At 45.4% G+C, this 17,634-nt stretch overlaps 1 protein-coding gene across 1 annotated transcript in view; it reads left to right on the top strand.

Moving 5' to 3' along the window:
• The first annotated feature begins 1,811 nt into the window (after nt 1–1,811).
• The window catches only part of wnt5a (wingless-type MMTV integration site family, member 5a), a 24,672-nt gene continuing 8,849 nt past the window's right edge, over nt 1,812–17,634 (top strand). The window contains exons 1-3 of the mRNA XM_024405823.2: nt 1,812–2,928; nt 6,586–6,749; nt 17,409–17,634. The exon at nt 17,409–17,634 is cut by the window's right edge and continues 22 nt beyond it. Coding sequence (XP_024261591.2) covers nt 6,610–6,749; nt 17,409–17,634 — 366 coding nt within the window. The 5' untranslated portion in view covers nt 1,812–2,928; nt 6,586–6,609. The remainder of the gene's footprint in view (nt 2,929–6,585; nt 6,750–17,408) is intronic.

Genomic DNA, 17,634 nt, shown 5'->3' with positions numbered 1-17,634 from the left:
ATCACAAACATAATTTAACATGAATTTTATCAATAGTTATGTTAATAATCAGTGGATATTTTGAAATCATCAACTTTTCTGAGATTGAAACAATAGTGTGATTCTGTTTCCCTTTTTCATGGTCTCCCTAAACCCATCTCTGTCTCTCTTTTTCTCTAGGTCTCTTTCTCTCTCTGTCTCTCTCTCTCTCTGTCTTTCTCTCTCTCTCTGTCTTTCTCTCTCTCTCTCTCATTCTCTTTCTCTCTCTGTCTCTCTCTCTCTCTTTCTCCCTCTCTCTCTCTCTCTCTCTCTCTCTCTCTCTCGCTCTCGCTCTCCTAGACTCAGACAGATGTTGTCCAGCTTTCCTCCTGGGGGGAAGGGGTAGTGAGTGGTGGTGATTAAAGGGGGGTTCAGTTACGTGGTTGGGCTTGTTTTAGGGCCACTGGAACCTAACGTAGCAGGCGTAAAATACATGCCTGAAACTGGATCCCCTAGATACTGGTCAAAAGACTGTCAGGGGAAGTTCTCTTTTGCTCTGTTCAACCAATCCAGTAAATGTGGAGGAGGAGTTAAGCTGGAGTAACGCCTTGTTAACGTCCAAAAGTGGAAGTGACGTCACAGGCTCTCTTTCCGTTTTCCCTGGAAACCAGAACATCCGGATGTTGGGGGACTCGGCAGGGGCTAGGACCACTAACCCAGTCACAGCTCATCCAACCGCTGCCTTAATAATAATGCATACTGCACACAAGCTAGCTATCAGCAATGGAGCATGGGCTCAGCACTGTCTACACTACAGCTATGGAGACTAGTAGGCAGGCAATGTCTCTCTGTCCCTCCCTCTCTCACCTTTCTCCCCTGATGGATGATGACAGTGTTACAATGTAAAGCTCTCCTTCACTTTGTGCTTACAGACAACAGCTTGGCCTCTCCCTCTCTTAATGATACAGTGACTGTCTGGTGCGATCTCATGGCACCTCTATGGTGCACACACAGACACAACAATGAGGACTCCAAAGGCAAACTCACTCATCTCTCCGATCACAAAAAAGCACTGCAGAGGCAGGCTTTTCAAAGATTGGCAGGCACTATGAATGTGAACGTGACATCAGAACACACACTCACACACACACATTTTGAACAAGTCTTTATTTGGGCAGGCAGCCAGGCATTCAGGTGACTAAGCAGAAAGTATATGTTTAGTTAGCATTTAGAAGTAGTTTTTTTCCTAACAATCATTGATAGATTTGTTTTATTTCCTTTCCTCTCAAATCCACTAGAATCCAAATACATTTGAACCAGATCTGTGATTGGTGGAAATACTTTATAAACCAATTAATAATGGTTTGCTGCCCCCTATTTCTCTCTCCTAAAAAAAAAAAAGTTTGGAGCTTGTAGTCTGAAAGTCTGTTAAACAATAATGTCACAAACCCGGAACACTTCGCCGTCATACCTCCATCTTGTTCATGTCCAGTGCTCTGCGATAACGTCCATGTTCGGCGATAAAATAATAGTTATTCTAATGACCATAATGCTTATGCATACAGTCCTGCGCATGATGAGAGCACTCTGTATAAGCAAACAGTGTCGAACTGCTTGTCTTGGTTTTTACTGGGAGGTAACTCGATCCCCTGCGTCTGAAAATCCTAACTCGGCTCTGGCACGGATAGACTAATAGCCCCGGGTGCTTTATACGTTTATTTTAGGTAATAGAGACGCTTGTTTTGTTACAGCCCGTTCCGCCCTTTTTTTTTTTTTTTTACAATTTCACCTAGACGCAAGTTGCGAGTCTTTCCCACTTGGCCCGCTTTCTTTGCCGTAGAAAGTTTAGTGACTTTAAAGAAGGGCTTTGGGAGAAAATGTGGAGCGCATGCGCCATCTAGAAGTTTTCCCCCGCGCATCAGTGCTAGGGTTTGCTAGTTAGAGAGAGGAGGCGACGAGGCAGGTGACAGAAGGAGAAGGAGTTGCTCTTCAACACACACACACTATCGGGCGGGGGTTATCTCCACGAGCGTACCTTCTCCAAGCGAGTTCTCCATCTCTCGCACAGTACTGCTGTTTGGAATTTTCTTCCAGTGACGAGCTTGGAGTGGACTTCCACCACTCAAAGTTGGATGTGTTGAACGCACTTCTTGCTGGTAAAGTTTTTGTTCCAGAGTAAATCAACGGAGGAGTTCAGGAGAGAGCGGCGTAGTTCTGTGCAGAATGGAGGATGAAATAACGGCCTCAGGTTTGTGGCGAGGAACCCTGCAGTGTGGATGTTACCACAGGTAGAACACGCTCTGAGTTCAAGGTGTCACCGCTGTAGGATCATCTCTTCTCACCTATCACCAGTTAATGGGTTTACCTGCGCTTTACACATTAGTGCCAGCCCGTCGGAACCTCTACAAAGCCGTCGGAACCTCTACAAATCTGCAAGGAAACTTGGAAGGATAAAGCTACCGCTATCAATCCTCCCAACCATCAAAAGAGCGTTGGCAACAGTTTATTACAGCTGACGTTTCTGGCCACGGGCACTTGCTAGTTAGTTTCTTGTGAATGTTTTATTTGTCATTAAGTGTTTCCGCGGATTCACGCCCACGTTTGTTAAAGGCTCTAATTATTCATAGTGCTGCTGGACATTGTAAATAACCCCCGTCGTCTCTGCAAGAGCTCTCCTCTCCGCTGTCCCGCGCTCACGGAGCGCATTCATCATAACGGATCGCCTATGCCAGTCTTCCGACACTGAGCCGCAGGACTACCACGGTTACTGCCACCCTCCTCCGTTACACACCGGACACTATCCCGTACAGCCCCGATTTAGCACTAACTGCTTTGGATAGAAACCGACCTGAGCCAACGGTATAAGTAAAAGGAGTCTCTCGAGCCCACTACGGCCTTGGCACTGGGATTATTCCTTTAATAATCATCTCACCAAAGTGGATTATCGTTCGTAAAGAATTGTTTTCCGTGGTGAGTATAGTTTGCTCTCTGATTTTGTTCGTTATCGAATAGTTATTTAGAGATCGGTTAGCAACTAAAAAAAACTAAAACCTTTTCCCAAATTATGTCCTCGATTCTTGGCATGCTTAGGACTAATCTTTCGTTAGGAATGATTCTCGTTTGTTTGACTGCAGCCTGCATCCTATATAAAAGCATTTTTATCTTTAACCGTTATAATTTTTCTCCTGAAGTACACTTTTTAAAACTCTTTGTTTGTGCAGTGTTAAACTAATGCCACATGTTTTAATTTGTAATGCCACCCTTGCTCTCTTTCTCTCTCTTCGTATGCTCTGCTCCCTCTCCGTCCATCAAAACATATACTCTGGCTCCCTCCTCTGGCCTCCTGAAACGGTGTGTGTGTGTGTGTGTGTGCGTGTGTGTGTGTGTGTGTGTGTGTGTGTGTGTGTGTGTGTGTGTGTGTGTGTGTGTGTGTGTGTGTGTGTGTGTGTGTGTGTGTGTGTGTGTGTGTGTGTGTGTGTGTGTCTGTGTGTGTGTGTGTGTGTGTGTGTGTGTGTGTGTGTGTGTGTGTGTGTGTGTGTGTGTGTGTGGGGGTGTGGGAACTGATATGCATTGATGAATATTTGGTAACGCTTGATGCATCTATTTATGTTGACTCTGTTAAATCAAAAAGCACAGCGTCCCTTGAAGGCGGTTTTTCATGTATGTACATTTAGTCTACATTTGACATGGACGAAACAATGGACATACACTGATTTATCCATTATCCTTCCAAGAATAATCAATAAACCAAAGACGCTTTTTACAGGAGCATTTATTTGTCAATCTGACGATAAATGATTGAGCTACACAGGCCTTTTACTCCTTGGTCATGTTTATTTTCTCTTCAGAGTTGTTCTCAGAAACAGAAATAGGCGATATTAAATATTTGAAACGTACTATTTAAATATTGACCGATATTTCGTATTATGGTTTAGGCTTAATTTATTCCCCTGTAAATGTGTAGATGGTATTAATTTATTGTATTCGAGTATTGTACAGGGGTATCAAAACCAACGCGTTTGTTGGTTTTACCCTGGAAGATTTGAACATTCATTTAGTTAACTTGATAGCTGATATGTAATAGACTTTTTTTTGCCCGTCCAAGTCCATTCATGATTTTCACTGCTCAGGGTGGAGCCGAAATTAGGCCGTTTCCATCATAATTCAATAGCCCTACTCGGTGTGCACTGACCATATCGTTAATACCGAGGAGTGGTGGTCTGGTCTGAACGGTGTTTTCTCTGCATCACTTGCTTGTTGGGTTCATTCAAGAAAATAAATGACTCTTAAAAAATAGTTTTGAATTCATTGGAATTTCATTCAATTGAACCCCTGAATTGACGAAATGGAGGCGTCTCCAGGACCTCAAGCCTGGTTGTTTGTATGACAGGTCACGGTTACCGGTTAAAGGTTAGCCTTCCACTGATTCAGCTTTCACGTGCACCCCATTGCTCTCCCTATTTCAGCCCACTCCATGCACCCGTAGGACTGAAGGAAGCCAGCAATATCCGAGACAAGCGGTGGCTATCATTCAGACTAATGTAGGCTATACATTTAGTTTATAAATTATTTGATGAAACCGGGCCGGGCATTTTTCACGGCCTATATAAAAATGGGGACTTTAGCCGCCAGCCCGAACGGCAGTGCGCAAACTGAAAGTGTGTGTGAGTGAGAGAACATTTGGAATTAAACTCTAAAATGACCATGCAGAGATGCCACTTTCTAAACAGCAGGAAACACTTGAGGGAAATTATTTAGACTGTTATGGCGTTTGCCTTTTCATTAGAATCAGAACTGCAGACATTCAAATGATTCCAGACCCAAAAACGGAATTGGATTTATAGGCTCATACTTCTTAAATTATGCAAACTTGTTTGCACATTTCGCATTAAAATCACGATTTTCAAAAGTAATTTACTGTTAATAAAATCTCAACTTCACCTGGACATCGACACTGTAACCTACCACCCATTATTAAGTAGTTGGTTGTTGGCCTGCATGTACCGCTTCAAAGCGTATGCCATACTAATAAGAAATTACGTTTAAAAAAAACACACACACTATGTTTTTAATGATATCCATTTAGGTTTTCATATTGTCATTATTTAAAATGTAGTAGCCTTCCAATTCCACATTTAATATATATTTTTATTTATATATATGATCCACGCATTTATAAACTTAATGTAGATAAATATCTACATTAATGCTTTCTGCGCATTTTTTAAAATTCAAATGATGGGTTATTCCGTGGTGAACACTTGTTATTAGGACGATTAGTGTTATAATAACTTACTTACAAAATGATCATGTAACGAATTAACGAATAAAATATTAATAGCAAAAAGTGCATTCATTTGGATGTAAAAAGTGTTCATTTTCAAACCCACAGAAAAATATTTTTTGGGGGAATAGGACAGCCTTGTAACTGGGTCACGAACGGATAAATAGCCTAATGTTTAGGCTTCATTAAATTATGGACAAATTTGTGTTTATTTCGTATCATTTAAAATGATCCTAAAATAGTATTTGTTAAAAAAGATGACGTAATTAAATAATATAATTAATAGTTTACAGAACTTCCTCATAACTCAATAAATAGCTTATGCTTGTCTTGTAATTGATTTAATCAACATAGGCTAGCCTAAGCCTAATACACCTTAAACAATCATTTCACATCGTCATGAATTGAAATAGGTTTAGTGATTGGTCAAATGCGAAAGCAATATTTAAACTATACGCGAACTGGAAAAACTTGTCTCCGAACAGAGTGGGAGAGAGGTTTATAGGACATTTCATCAATGGACTAGGATTCTTTAAGAAGATACCGACTTAAGAAACAGAATATGAAAGTATATTTAGAGCTTCTGTAGGAATGTGTGTATTTTTATCTCATCTGTTTTTAACTGCGCATTACATGTCAATTTAAGTGCATCTCTGTGCTATAGTTGAACAGAGGGGGGCTCTCTCTCTCCTTGTCTGATTGGCGCAGGAGAAGAATGCTCTTATCGTTGGTATAATGAACTGACTGTCTGTTAGGAATGTCTGGTTGAAGGGGGTTTGAAGGCCATTGTTATTCTGTCTTCTGTGATTCACACACTCACCTGCTGCCAGAGGACTGCTCTGCTGCAAGCACTGATGGCCCCAGGCCTCTCAACACAAGGCACACACACACACACACACACACACACACACACACACACACACACACACACACACACACACACACACACACACACACACACACACACACACACACACTCACACGCTCACACACACACACACACACATGCTCACACACACATGCTCACACACAGATATATGTATATGTGTGTATATATAGCGATATATATATGTATGTACACACACAGAGGGAGAGCAACAGTACACTCATAAGTAATGTTTCTTTATCTCTCTGACAGTCACACACCACATACCATACACAGCATTTTGCAACGCCCTCTTACCCTTTCACAGTCTGACTGTGGAGACAGATGGACTCAGACAGACAGGATATGTGTACAGTCCTCTGTTCTGTGTGTGTGTGAGCGTGAATGTGGACTGGCTATCGGTTGTGTGTGTGTGTGTGTGCCTGTCTGATCTGTCTGTACTGCCGTCTCTCCACAGAGCTGATCCAGTAACTGATCCAGCATGTTGTTCCTGCGGAGGCTGGTGCGTGTATGCTGTCCCTCGGCACCGGCGGGGAGTGTGTTGGACTCCAGACCGTGTGTGTTCGCCCTCACACTGCTCACACTGCTCCTGCAGGTGGTGGTGGAGGCCAACTCATGGTGGTATGTATACTCTACATCATACTGCCCTACTCCTAATGTGGTGGCTGTGCCAGAGTGGTGGCTGTGCCAGAGTGGTGGCTGTGCCATTTGATCCCCCGCCACTCTCTCTCTCTCTCTCTCTCTCTCTCTCTCTCTCTCTCTCTCTCTGTGAGTGTGAGACGGGCCGCTCCGATCCCACCACATGATACAACATGCTGACTCTCTTACTCTGACTCCATGTCTCTCTGACTCCATGTCTCTCTGTCTCCATGTCTCTCTGACTCCATGTCTCTCTGTCCCTCTGTCTCCATGTCTCTCTGACTCCATGTCTCTCTGACTCCATGTCTCTCTGTCTCGATGTCTCGTCCATGTCTCTCTGACTCCATGTCATGTCTCTCTGTCTCCATGTCTCTTTGACTCCATGTTTTCATGTCTCTCTGGCTCCATGTCTCTCTGTCTCTCTGACTCCATGTCTCTCTGACTCCATGTCTCTCTGTCTCCATGTCTCTCTGTCTCTCTGACTCCATGTCTCTCTGACTCCATGTCTCTCTGACTCCATGTCTCTCTGTCTCCATGTCTCTCTGTCTCTCTGACTCCATGTCTCTCTGACTCCATGTCTCTCTGACTCCATGTCTCTCTGACTCCATGTCTCTCTGTCTCTCTGACTCCATGTCTCTCTGACTCCATGTCTCTCTGTCTCTCTGACTCCATGTCTCTCTGACTCCATGTTTTCATGTCTCTCTGACTCCATGTCTCTCTGGCTCCATGTCTCTCTGTCTCTCTGACTCCATGTCTCTCTGACTCCATGTCTCCATGTCTCTCTGACTCCATGTCTCTCTGTCTCTCTGACTCCATGTCTCTCTGACTCCATGTCTCTCTGGCGCCATGTCTCTCTGTCTCTCTGACTCCATGTCTCTCTGACTCCATGTTTTCATGTCTCTCTGATTCCATGTCTCTCTGGCTCCATGTCTCTCTGTCTCTCTGACTCCATGTCTCTCTGACTCCATGTCTCCATGTCTCTCTGACTCCATGTCTCTCTGACTCTCTGTCTCTCTGACTCCATGTCTCTCTGTCTCTCTGACTCCATGTCTCTGTCTCTCTGACTCCATGTCTCTCTGACTCTCTGTCTCTCTGACTCCATGTCTCTGTCTCTCTGACTCCATGTCTCTCTGACTCCATGTCTCTCTGACTCTCTGTCTCTCTGTCTCCATGTCTCTCTGTCTCTCTGACTCCATGTCTCTCTGTCTCTCTGACTCCATGTCTCTCTGACTCTCTGTCTCTGACTCCAGCACATAAGCCTTTAAGATATACACATTTTTTGATCTGTCTCACATCTGTCTCTCTGACTCCATGTCTCTCTGTCTCTCTAACTCTCTGTCTCTCTGACTCCATGTCTCTCTGTCTCTCTGACTCCATGTCTCTCTGTCTCTCTGACTCCATGTCTCTGTCTCTCTGACTCCATGTCTCTCTGACTCTCTGTCTCTCTGACTCCATGTCTCTGTCTCTCTGACTCCATGTCTCTCTGACTCCATGTCTCTCTGACTCTCTGTCTCTCTGACTCCATGTCTCTGTCTCTCTGACTCCATGTCTCTCTGACTCCATGTCTCTCTGACTCTCTGTCTCTCTGTCTCCATGTCTCTCTGGCTCCATGTCTCTCTGTCTCTCTGACTCCATGACTCTCTGACTCCATGTCACCATGTCTCTCTGACTCCATGTCTCTCTGTCTCTCTGACTCCATGTCTCTCTGACTCCATGTTTTCATGTCTCTCTGACTCCATGTCTCTCTGACTCCATGTTTTCATGTCTCTCTGACTCCATGTCTCTCTGACTCCATGTCTCTCTGTCTCCATGTCTCTCTGTCTCTCTGACTCCATGTCTCTCTGACTCCATGTCTCTCTGACTCCATGTCTCTCTGACTCCATGTTTTCATGTCTCTCTGACTCCATGTCTCTCTGGCTCCATGTCTCTCTGTCTCTCTGACTCCATGTCTCTCTGACTCCATGTCTCTCTGTCTCTCTGAATCAGTGTCTCTCTGACTCCATGTTTTCATGTCTCTCTGATTCCATGTCTCTCTGGCTCCATGTCTCTCTGTCTCTCTGACTCCATGTCTCTCTGACTCCATGTCTCCATATTTCTCTGACTCCATGTCTCTCTGACTCCATGTCTCTCTGGCTCCATGTCTCTCTGTCTCTCTGACTCCATGTCTCTCTGACTCCATGTCTCTCTGTCTCTCTGACTCCATGTCTCTCTGACTCCATGTTTTCATGTCTCTCTGACTCCATGTTTATCTGGCTCCATGTCTCTCTGTCTCTCTGACTCCATGTCTCTCTGACTCCATGTCTCCATATTTCTCTGACTCCATGTCTCTCTGACTCCATGTCTCTCTGGCTCCATGTCTCTGTCTCTCTGACTCCATGTCTCTCTGACTCCATGTTTTCACGTCTCCATGTCTCTCTGACTCCATGTTTTCATGTCTCTCTGACTCCATGTCTCTCTGTCTCCATGTCTCTCCATGTCTCTCTGTCTCTCTGACTCCATGTCTCTCTGTCTCTCTGACTCCATTTCTCTCTGACTCCATGTCTCTCTGACTCCATGTTTCTCTGTCTCTCTGTCTCTCTGACTCCATGTCTCTCTGTCTCTCGGACTCCATGTCTCTCTGTCTCTCTGACTCCATGACTCTCTGACTCCATTTCTCCATGTCTCTCTGACTCCATGTCTCTCTGACTCCATGTCTCTCTGACTCTCTGTCTCTCTGATTCCATGTCTCTCTGACTCCATGTCTCTCTGACTCCATGTCTCTCTGACTCTCTGTCTCTCTAACTCTCTGTCTCTCTGTCTCCATGTCTCTCTGTCTCTCTAACTCTCTGTCTCTCTGACTCCATGTCTCTCTGTCTCTCTGACTCCATGTCTCTCTGTCTCTCTGACTCCATGTCTCTCTGACTCCATGTCTCTCTGACTCCATGTCTCTCTGTCTCTCTGACTCCATGTCTCTCTGACTCTCTGTCTCTCTAACTCTCTGTCTCTCTGACTCCATGTCTCTCTGTCTCTCTAACTCTCTGTCTCTCTGACTCCATGTCTCTCTGTCTCTCTGACTCCATGTCTCTCTGTCTCTCTGACTCCATGTCTCTCTGTCTCTCTGACTCCATGTCTCTCTGACTCCATGTCTCTCTGACTCCATGTCTCTCTTTCTCTCTGACTCCATGTCTCTCTGACTCTCTGTCTCTCTAACTCTCTGTCTCTCTGACTCCATGTCTCTCTGTCTCTCTAACTCTCTGTCTCTCTGACTCCATGTCTCTCTGTCTCTCTGACTCCATGTCTCTCTGTCTCTCTGACTCCATGTCTCTGTCTCTCTGACTCCATGTCTCTCTGACTCTCTGTCTCTCTGACTCCATGTCTCTGTCTCTCTGACTCCATGTCTCTCTGACTCCATGTCTCTCTGACTCTCTGTCTCTCTGTCTCCATGTCTCTCTGTCTCTCTGACTCCATGTCTCTCTGTCTCTCTGACTCCATGTCTCTCTGACTCTCTGTCTCTGACTCCAGCACATAAGCCTTTAAGATATACACATTTTTTGACTCCCCTATTTTCTTTCTCAATGTTTTTGCCAAACCAAAATTGTGAATATTGTATAAAACAGAATGCTGTGGTTTTTGGGTATATATCCAAATATGTGCAGACACGAACTCCATAGAAGTGACTTTCTCACTCTGTGGGTGTGTGTGTCTGTGGTAGTCGGTGTGTGTTGGTGTGTGTGTCTGTGGTAGTCAGTGTGTGTGTTGGTGTGTGTGTGTGTGTCTGTGGTAGTGTGTGTGTGTTGGTGTGTGTGTGTGTGTCTGTGGTAGCGTGTGTGTCTGTGGTAGCGTGTGTGTATCTGTGGTAGTGTGTGTGTCTGGTAGTGTGTGTGTGTGTGTGTCTGGTAGTGTGTGTGTGTGTCTGTGGTAGTGTGTGTCTGTGGCCGTGTATGTGTCTGTGGTAGTGTGTCTGTGGTAGTGTGTGTGTGTGTGTCTGTTGTAGTGTGTGTGTCGGTGGTAGTGTGTGTGTGTCTGTGGTAGTGTGTGTGTGTCTGTGGTTGTGTGTGTGTGTGTCTGTGGTAGTGTGTGTATGTGTTTGTGTGTGTCTGTGGTAGTGTGTGTGTGTGTGTGTGTGTGTGTGTGTGTGTGTGTTTGCGCCTGGGGTAGTGTGTCTGTGGTAGTGTGTGTGTGCCTGTGGTAGTGTGTGTGTGTGTGTGTGTGCCTGTGGTAGTGTGTGTGTGTGTTTGTGTGTGTGTCTGCGGTAGTCTGTGTGTCTGCGGTAGTCTGTGGGTCTGCGGTAGTCTGTGTGTCTGTGGTAGTGTGTGTGCGTCTGTGGTAGTGTGTCTGTTGAAGTGTGTCTGTGGTTGTGAGTCTGTAGTAGTGTGTGTGTGTGTGTGTGTGTGTGTGTCCGCCTGTGGTAGTGTGTGTGTGTGTGTGTATGTGTGTGTGTGTGTCTGTGGTAGTGTTTGTTTGTGTGTGTGCCTGTGGTTGTGTGTGTGTGTCTGTGGTGGAGTGTGTGTGTGTGTGTGTGTTTCGGTGGTAGTGTGTGTGTGTCGGTGGTAGTGTGTCTGTGGTAGTGTGTGCGTGTGTGGTTGTGTGTGTGTGTGTGTCTGGTGTAGTGTGTGTGTGTCTGCCTGTGGTAGTGTGTGTCTGCCTGTGGTAGTGTGTGTCTGTGGTGGTGTGTGTGTGTGTGGTTGTGTGTGTGTGTCTGTGGTCGTGTGTGTGTGTCTGTGGTAGTCTGTGTGTGTCTTTGGTAGTCTGTGTGTGTCTGTCTGTGGTAGTCTGTGGTAGTGTGTCTGTCTGTGGTAGTATTTGTCTGTCTGTGCTAGAGTTTGTGTGCCTGTGGTAGTGTGTGTGCCTGGTGGAGTGTGTGTGTCTGTGGTAGTGTGTTTGCCTGTGGCAGTGTGTGTGTGCCTGTGGTAGTGTGTGTGCCTGTGGTAGTGTGTGTGTGTGTGTCTGTGGTAGTGTGTGTGTGTCTGTGGTAGTGTGTGTGTGTCTGTGGTTGTGTGTGTGTGTTTGTGTGTGTCTGTGGTAGTGTGTCTGTGGTAGTGTGTCTGTTGAAGTGTGTGTCTCTGTGGTAGTGTGTCTGTGGTTATGTGTGTGTGTCTGTCTGTGGTTATGTGTGTGTGTGTGTGTCTGTGGTTATGTGTGTGTGTCTGTGGTAGTGTTTGTTTGTGTGTGTGCCTGTGGTGTGTGTGTGTGCCTGTGGTGTGTGTGTGCCTGTGGTTGTGTGTGTGTGTGTGTGTGTGTGTGTCTGTGGTGGAGTGTGTGTGTGTGTGTGTGTGTGTGTGTGTGTGTGTCGGTGGTAGTGTGTGTGTGTGTCGCTGGTAGTGTGTCTGTGGTAGTGTGTCTGAAGTGTGTGTCTCTGTGGTTGTGTGTCTGGTGTAGTGTGTGTGTGTCTTTGGTAGTCTGTGTGTGTCTGTCTGTGGTAGTCTGTGGTAGTGTGTCTGTCTGTGGTAGTATTTGTCTGTCTGTGCTAGAGTTTGTGTGTCTGTGGTAGTGTGTGTGCCTGGTGGAGTGTGTGTGTCTGTGGTAGTGTGTTTGCCTGTGGCAGTGTGTGTGTGCCTGTGGTAGTGTGTGTGCCTGTGGTAGTGTGTGTGTGTGTGTCTGTGGTAGTGTGTGTGTGTCTGTGGTAGTGTGTGTGTGTCTGTGGTTGTGTGTGTGTGTTTGTGTGTGTCTGTGGTAGTGTGTCTGTGGTAGTGTGTCTGTTGAAGTGTGTGTCTCTGTGGTAGTGTGTCTGTGGTTATGTGTGTGTGTCTGTCTGTGGTTATGTGTGTGTGTGTGTGTCTGTGGTTATGTGTGTGTGTCTGTGGTAGTGTTTGTTTGTGTGTGTGCCTGTGGTGTGTGTGTGTGCCTGTGGTGTGTGTGTGCCTGTGGTTGTGTGTGTGTGTGTGTGTGTGTGTGTCTGTGGTGGAGTGTGTGTGTGTGTGTGTGTGTGTGTGTCGGTGGTAGTGTGTGTGTGTGTCGCTGGTAGTGTGTCTGTGGTAGTGTGTCTGAAGTGTGTGTCTCTGTGGTTGTGTGTCTGGTGTAGTGTGTGTGTGTCTGCCTGTGGTAGTGTGTGTCTTCCTGTGGTAGTGTGTGTGTGTGTGTGTCTGTGTCTGTGGTAGTGTATGTGTGTGTCTGTGGTGGTGTGTGTGTGTGTGTGGTCGTGTGTGTGTCTGTGGTGGTGTGTGTGTCTGTGGTAGTCTGTGTGTGTCTGTGGTAGTCTGTGTGTGTTTTTCTGTGGTAGTGTGTGTGTCTGTCTGTGCTAGAGTTTGTGTCTGTGGTAGTTTGTGTGTCTGTGGTAGTGTGTGTGCCTGTGGTTGTGTGTGTCTGTGGTGGAGTGTCTGTCTGTCTGTGTCGGTGTCTGTGTCTGTGTTAGTGTGTGTGTCTGTGGTGGTGTGTGTGTCTGCAGTAATGTGTGTGTCTGTGGTAGTGTGTGTGTCGGTGGTATTGTGTCTGTGGTAGTGTGTCTGTTGAAGTGTGTGTCTCTGTGGTTGTTTTTCTGTAGTAGTGTGTGTGTGTGTGTGTGTCTGTGGTTATGTGTGTGTGTGTGTTTCTGAGGTAGTGTGTGTGTGTGTGTGTGGTGTATGTGTGTGTGTCTGTGGTAGTGTTTGTGTGTCTCTGTGGTTGTGTCTGTGGTGGAGGTGTGGCGGAGTGTGTGTCTGTGGTGGAGTGGGTGTGTGGTAATTTGTGGTAATTTGTGTCTGTGTGTGTCTGGTAGTGTGTGTGTGTGTCTGGTAGTGTGTGTGTGTGTGTGTCTGGTAGTGTGTGTGTGTGTCTGTGGTAGTGTGTGTGTCTGGTCGTGTGTGTGTGTGTGTTTGGTTGTGTGTGTATGTCTGTGGTAGTCTGTGTGTGTCTCTGGTAGTGTGTGGTAGTGTCTGTGGTAGTGTGTGTGTCTTGTTGTGTGTGTCTGTCTGTGGTAGTCGGTGTGTGTCTCTGGTAGTGTGTGTGTCTGTCTGTGGTAGTGTGTCTGTCTGTGGTTGTGTGTCTGTCTGTGGTAGTGCTTGTGTATCTGTGGTAGTGTGTGTGTCTTTTGTAGTGTGTGTGTCTGTGGTAGTGTGTGTGTGTGTCTGTGGTAGTGTGTGTGTCTGTGGTAGTGTGTGTGTCTGTGGTAGTGTGTGTGTGTCTGTGGTATTGTGTGTTTCCGTGGAAGTTTGTGTGTGTTTGTGTGTGTGTGTGTGTGTGTGTCTGTGTTTGTGTGTGTGTGTGTGTCTGTCTGTGGTAGTGTGTCTGTCTGTGGTAGTGTTTGTGTGTCTGTGGTAGTGTGTGTGTCTGGTGGAGTGTGTGTGTGTGTGTGTGTCTGTGGTAGTGTGTGTGTGTGTGTGTGTCTGCCTGTGGTAGTGTGTGTGTCTGTCTGTGGTAGTGTGTGTGTCTGTCTGTGGTATTGTGTCTGTCTGTGGTAGTGTGTGTGTCTTTGGTAGTGTGTGTGTGTCTGTGGTAGTGTGTGTGTCTGTGGTAGTGTGTGTGTCTGTGGTAGTGTGTGTGTCTGTGGTTGTGTGTGTGTCTGTGGTAGTGTGTGTGTCTTTGGTAGTGTGTGTGTCTGTCTGTGGTTGTGTGTGTGTCTGTGGTAGTGTGTGTGTCTTTGGTAGTGTGTGTGTGTGTCTGTGGTAGTGTGTGTGTCTGTGGTAGTGTGTGTGTCTGTGGTAGTGTGTGTGTGTCTGTGGTTGTGTGTGTTTGTCTGCCAGTAGGAGACCAGTCTAAATGTGAACATGCAGATGATATAATAGGTTTTATACACAGGGGAAACAGTGTTGACACATCACCATAGGAGCATAGATCAAATTAGATCAGATTTGGATCCTGTTAGTGTCTGTATTTGGTGTGTGGTTGTATGCTGTGTGTATAGTATTTGTAACTGCAAAACGCTGAAGAATTTGTGCCGAGTGAAAACTGTCTTTTACAGACGTTTTTCTACTTGTTTATAGCAAGAAGAAACAATATAACAAAGACATTAGAGAGAATAGTGCAGTAATGATCTGTACTGATGTCTCTAGAAGAAACAATATAACAAAGACATTAGAGAGAATAGTGCAGTAATGATCTGTACTGATGTCACGAGACAGAGGATCAAAGGAAACCGTAGCTTTTCACTTCCTTCAAGTTGGATTAATTCATCTCTTGTTACTTTATATAGTTGACTAAAGCAATGGCAAGGGACATTCCATTGTGATCTTCCATGGATTGTCTTTTCATATGATTTAGTATATACACACACACACACACACACACACACACACACACACACACACACACACACACACACACACACACACACACACACACACACACACACACACACACACACACAGACTCACACATTATCACACACATAAATAGCTACTGTAGACTGCTGAGGTGTGTGTGACTTTCCTCCAGTAAAAGACACGCAGGTGCAAATGATTTACTGTGTCAGAGTGAGTGAGGAGTGTGTATGTGTGTGTGAGAAGGGGGGTTTCCTCCCTCCCTCCCTCCCTGGCTGCTCTCCTCAGTAGATCTGGTTACAGTGGAGGCTAATTGTGCTGCTCTGGGGAGGTTAGGATGAGCTGCTCTAAGTGTGTGTGTGTGTGTGTGTGTGTGTGTGTGTGTGTGTGTGTGTGTGTGTGTGTGTGTGTGCGCGCGCGCTGTGTGTGTGCGCGCCTGTGTGTGTGTGCGCACCTGTGTGTGTGTGTGCTAGAGGTCAACCGATACCAATTATTGGAGGACCAAAAAAAGCTGATACAGATTAATCGGACGATTTTATTTATTTATTTGTAATAATGACAATTACAACAATACTGAATGAACACTTATTTTAACGTAATATAATACAGAAATAAAATCAATTTAGCCTCAAATAAGTAATGAAACATTTTCAATTTGGTTTAAATAATGCAAAAACAAAGTGTTGGAGAAGAAAGTAAAAGTGCAATATGTGCCATGTAAAAAGCTAACGTTTCAGTTCCTTGCTCAGAACATGAGAACATATGAAAGCTGGTGGTTCCTTTTAACGTGAGTCTTCAATATTCCCAGGTAAGAAGTTTTAGGTTGTAGTTATTATAGGACTATTTCTCTCTATACCATTTGTATTTCATATACCTTTGACTATTGGAGGTTCTTATAGGCACTTTAGTATTGCCAGTGTAACAGTATAGCTTCCGTCCCTCTCCTCGCTCCTACCTGGGCTCGAACCAGCAACACAACGACAACAGACACCCTCAAAGCAGCGTTACCCATCGCTCCACAAAAGCCACGGCCCTTGCAGAGCAAGGGGAACAACCACTCCAAGTCTCAGAGCGAGTGACGTTTGAAACACTATTAGCGCGTGCTAACTAACTAGCCATTTCACATCGGTTACACAAGTCTAATCTTGGGAGTTGATAGGCTTGAAGTCATAAACAGCTGCTGGCAAATGCACGAAAGTGCTGTTTGAATGAATGCTTACGAGCCTGCTGCTGCCTACCATCGCTCAGTCAGACTGCTCTATCAAATCATAGACTTAGTTATAACATGATAACAGACAGCAATACGAGCCTTAGGTCATTAATATGGTCGAATCCGGAAACGATCATCTCGAAAACAAGATGCTTATTCTTTCAGTGAAATACGGAACCGTTCCGTATTTTATCTAAGGGGTGGCATCCATTAGTCTAAATATTCCTGATACCTTGCACAACGTTCAATGTGATGTCATAATTACATAAAATTCTGGCAAATTATGTGGTACACTGACTCTGCGTGCAATGAACGCAACAGAAGTGACACAATTTCACCTGGTTAATATTGCCTGCTAACCTGGATTTCTTTTAGCTAAATATGCAGGTTTAAAAATATATACTTCTGTGTATTGATTTTAAGAAAGGTATTGATGTTTATGGTTAGGTACACATTGGAGCAACGATACGCACCGCATCGATTATATGCAACTCAGGACACACTAGATAAACTAGTAATATCATCAACCATGTGTAGTTAACTAGTGAATATGATTGATTGTTTTTTATAAGATAAGTTTAATGCTAGCTAGCAACTTACCTTAGCTTACTGCATTCGCGTAATAGGCAGTCTCCTAGTGGAGTGCAATGAGAGGCAGGTGGTTAGAGCGTTGGACTAGTTAACTGTAAGATTGAATCCCCGAGCTGACAAGGTAAAAATCTGTCGTTCTGCCCCTGAATGAGGCATTTAACCCACAGTTCCTAGGCCGTGATTGAAAATAAGAATGTGTTCTTAACTGACTTGTCTAGTTAAATAAAGGTGTAAAAAAAAATAATTGTTTTGTCCAAATCGGTGTCCAAAAATACCGATTTCCGATTGTTATGAAAACTTGAAATCTGCCCTAGTTAATCGGCCATTCCGATTAATCGGTCGACCTCTAGTGTGTGCGGGCCTGTGTATGTGTGTGTGTGTGTCCGCGCCTGTGTGTGTGCACGTGCCTGTGTGTGTGTGCGTGTGTAAAAGGCTGGTTGAATTGTTCTGATGATGGGTTTGCTCTGTACAGGTCTGTGACCATGAACTAAATGTCCATATGCATACGTCATCAGTTCCCAGCCTCTCTGTCTCCCTCTCTGTCTTCCTCTCCACTTAGAAAAGTGTGTTTCTCTGTCTCCCTCTGTCCAGGTCTCTATTAGAAAAGTGTGTTTCTCTGTCTCCCTCCCCTCTGTCCAGGTCTTTATTAGAAAAGTGTGTTTCTCTGTCTCCCTCCCCTCTGTCCAGGTCTCTAGCCATGAACCCTCTGCTGATCCCTGAGGCCTACATCATCGGTGCCCAGCCTCTGTGCAGCCAGCTGGTGGGTCTATCCCAGGGCCAGAAGAAGCTGTGCCAGCTCTACCAGGACCACATGCAGTACATTGGAGAGGGCGCCAAGACGGGCATCAGGGAGTGTCAGTACCAGTTCAGACACCGCCGGTGGAACTGCAGCACCGTGGACAACTCCTCCGTG

Source organism: Oncorhynchus tshawytscha, linkage group LG22 (genome assembly GCF_018296145.1).
Source record: "Oncorhynchus tshawytscha isolate Ot180627B linkage group LG22, Otsh_v2.0, whole genome shotgun sequence".
NCBI classification, from domain to species: domain Eukaryota; kingdom Metazoa; phylum Chordata; class Actinopteri; order Salmoniformes; family Salmonidae; genus Oncorhynchus; species Oncorhynchus tshawytscha.
This window is presented reverse-complemented; position numbering and strand designations above follow the sequence as displayed.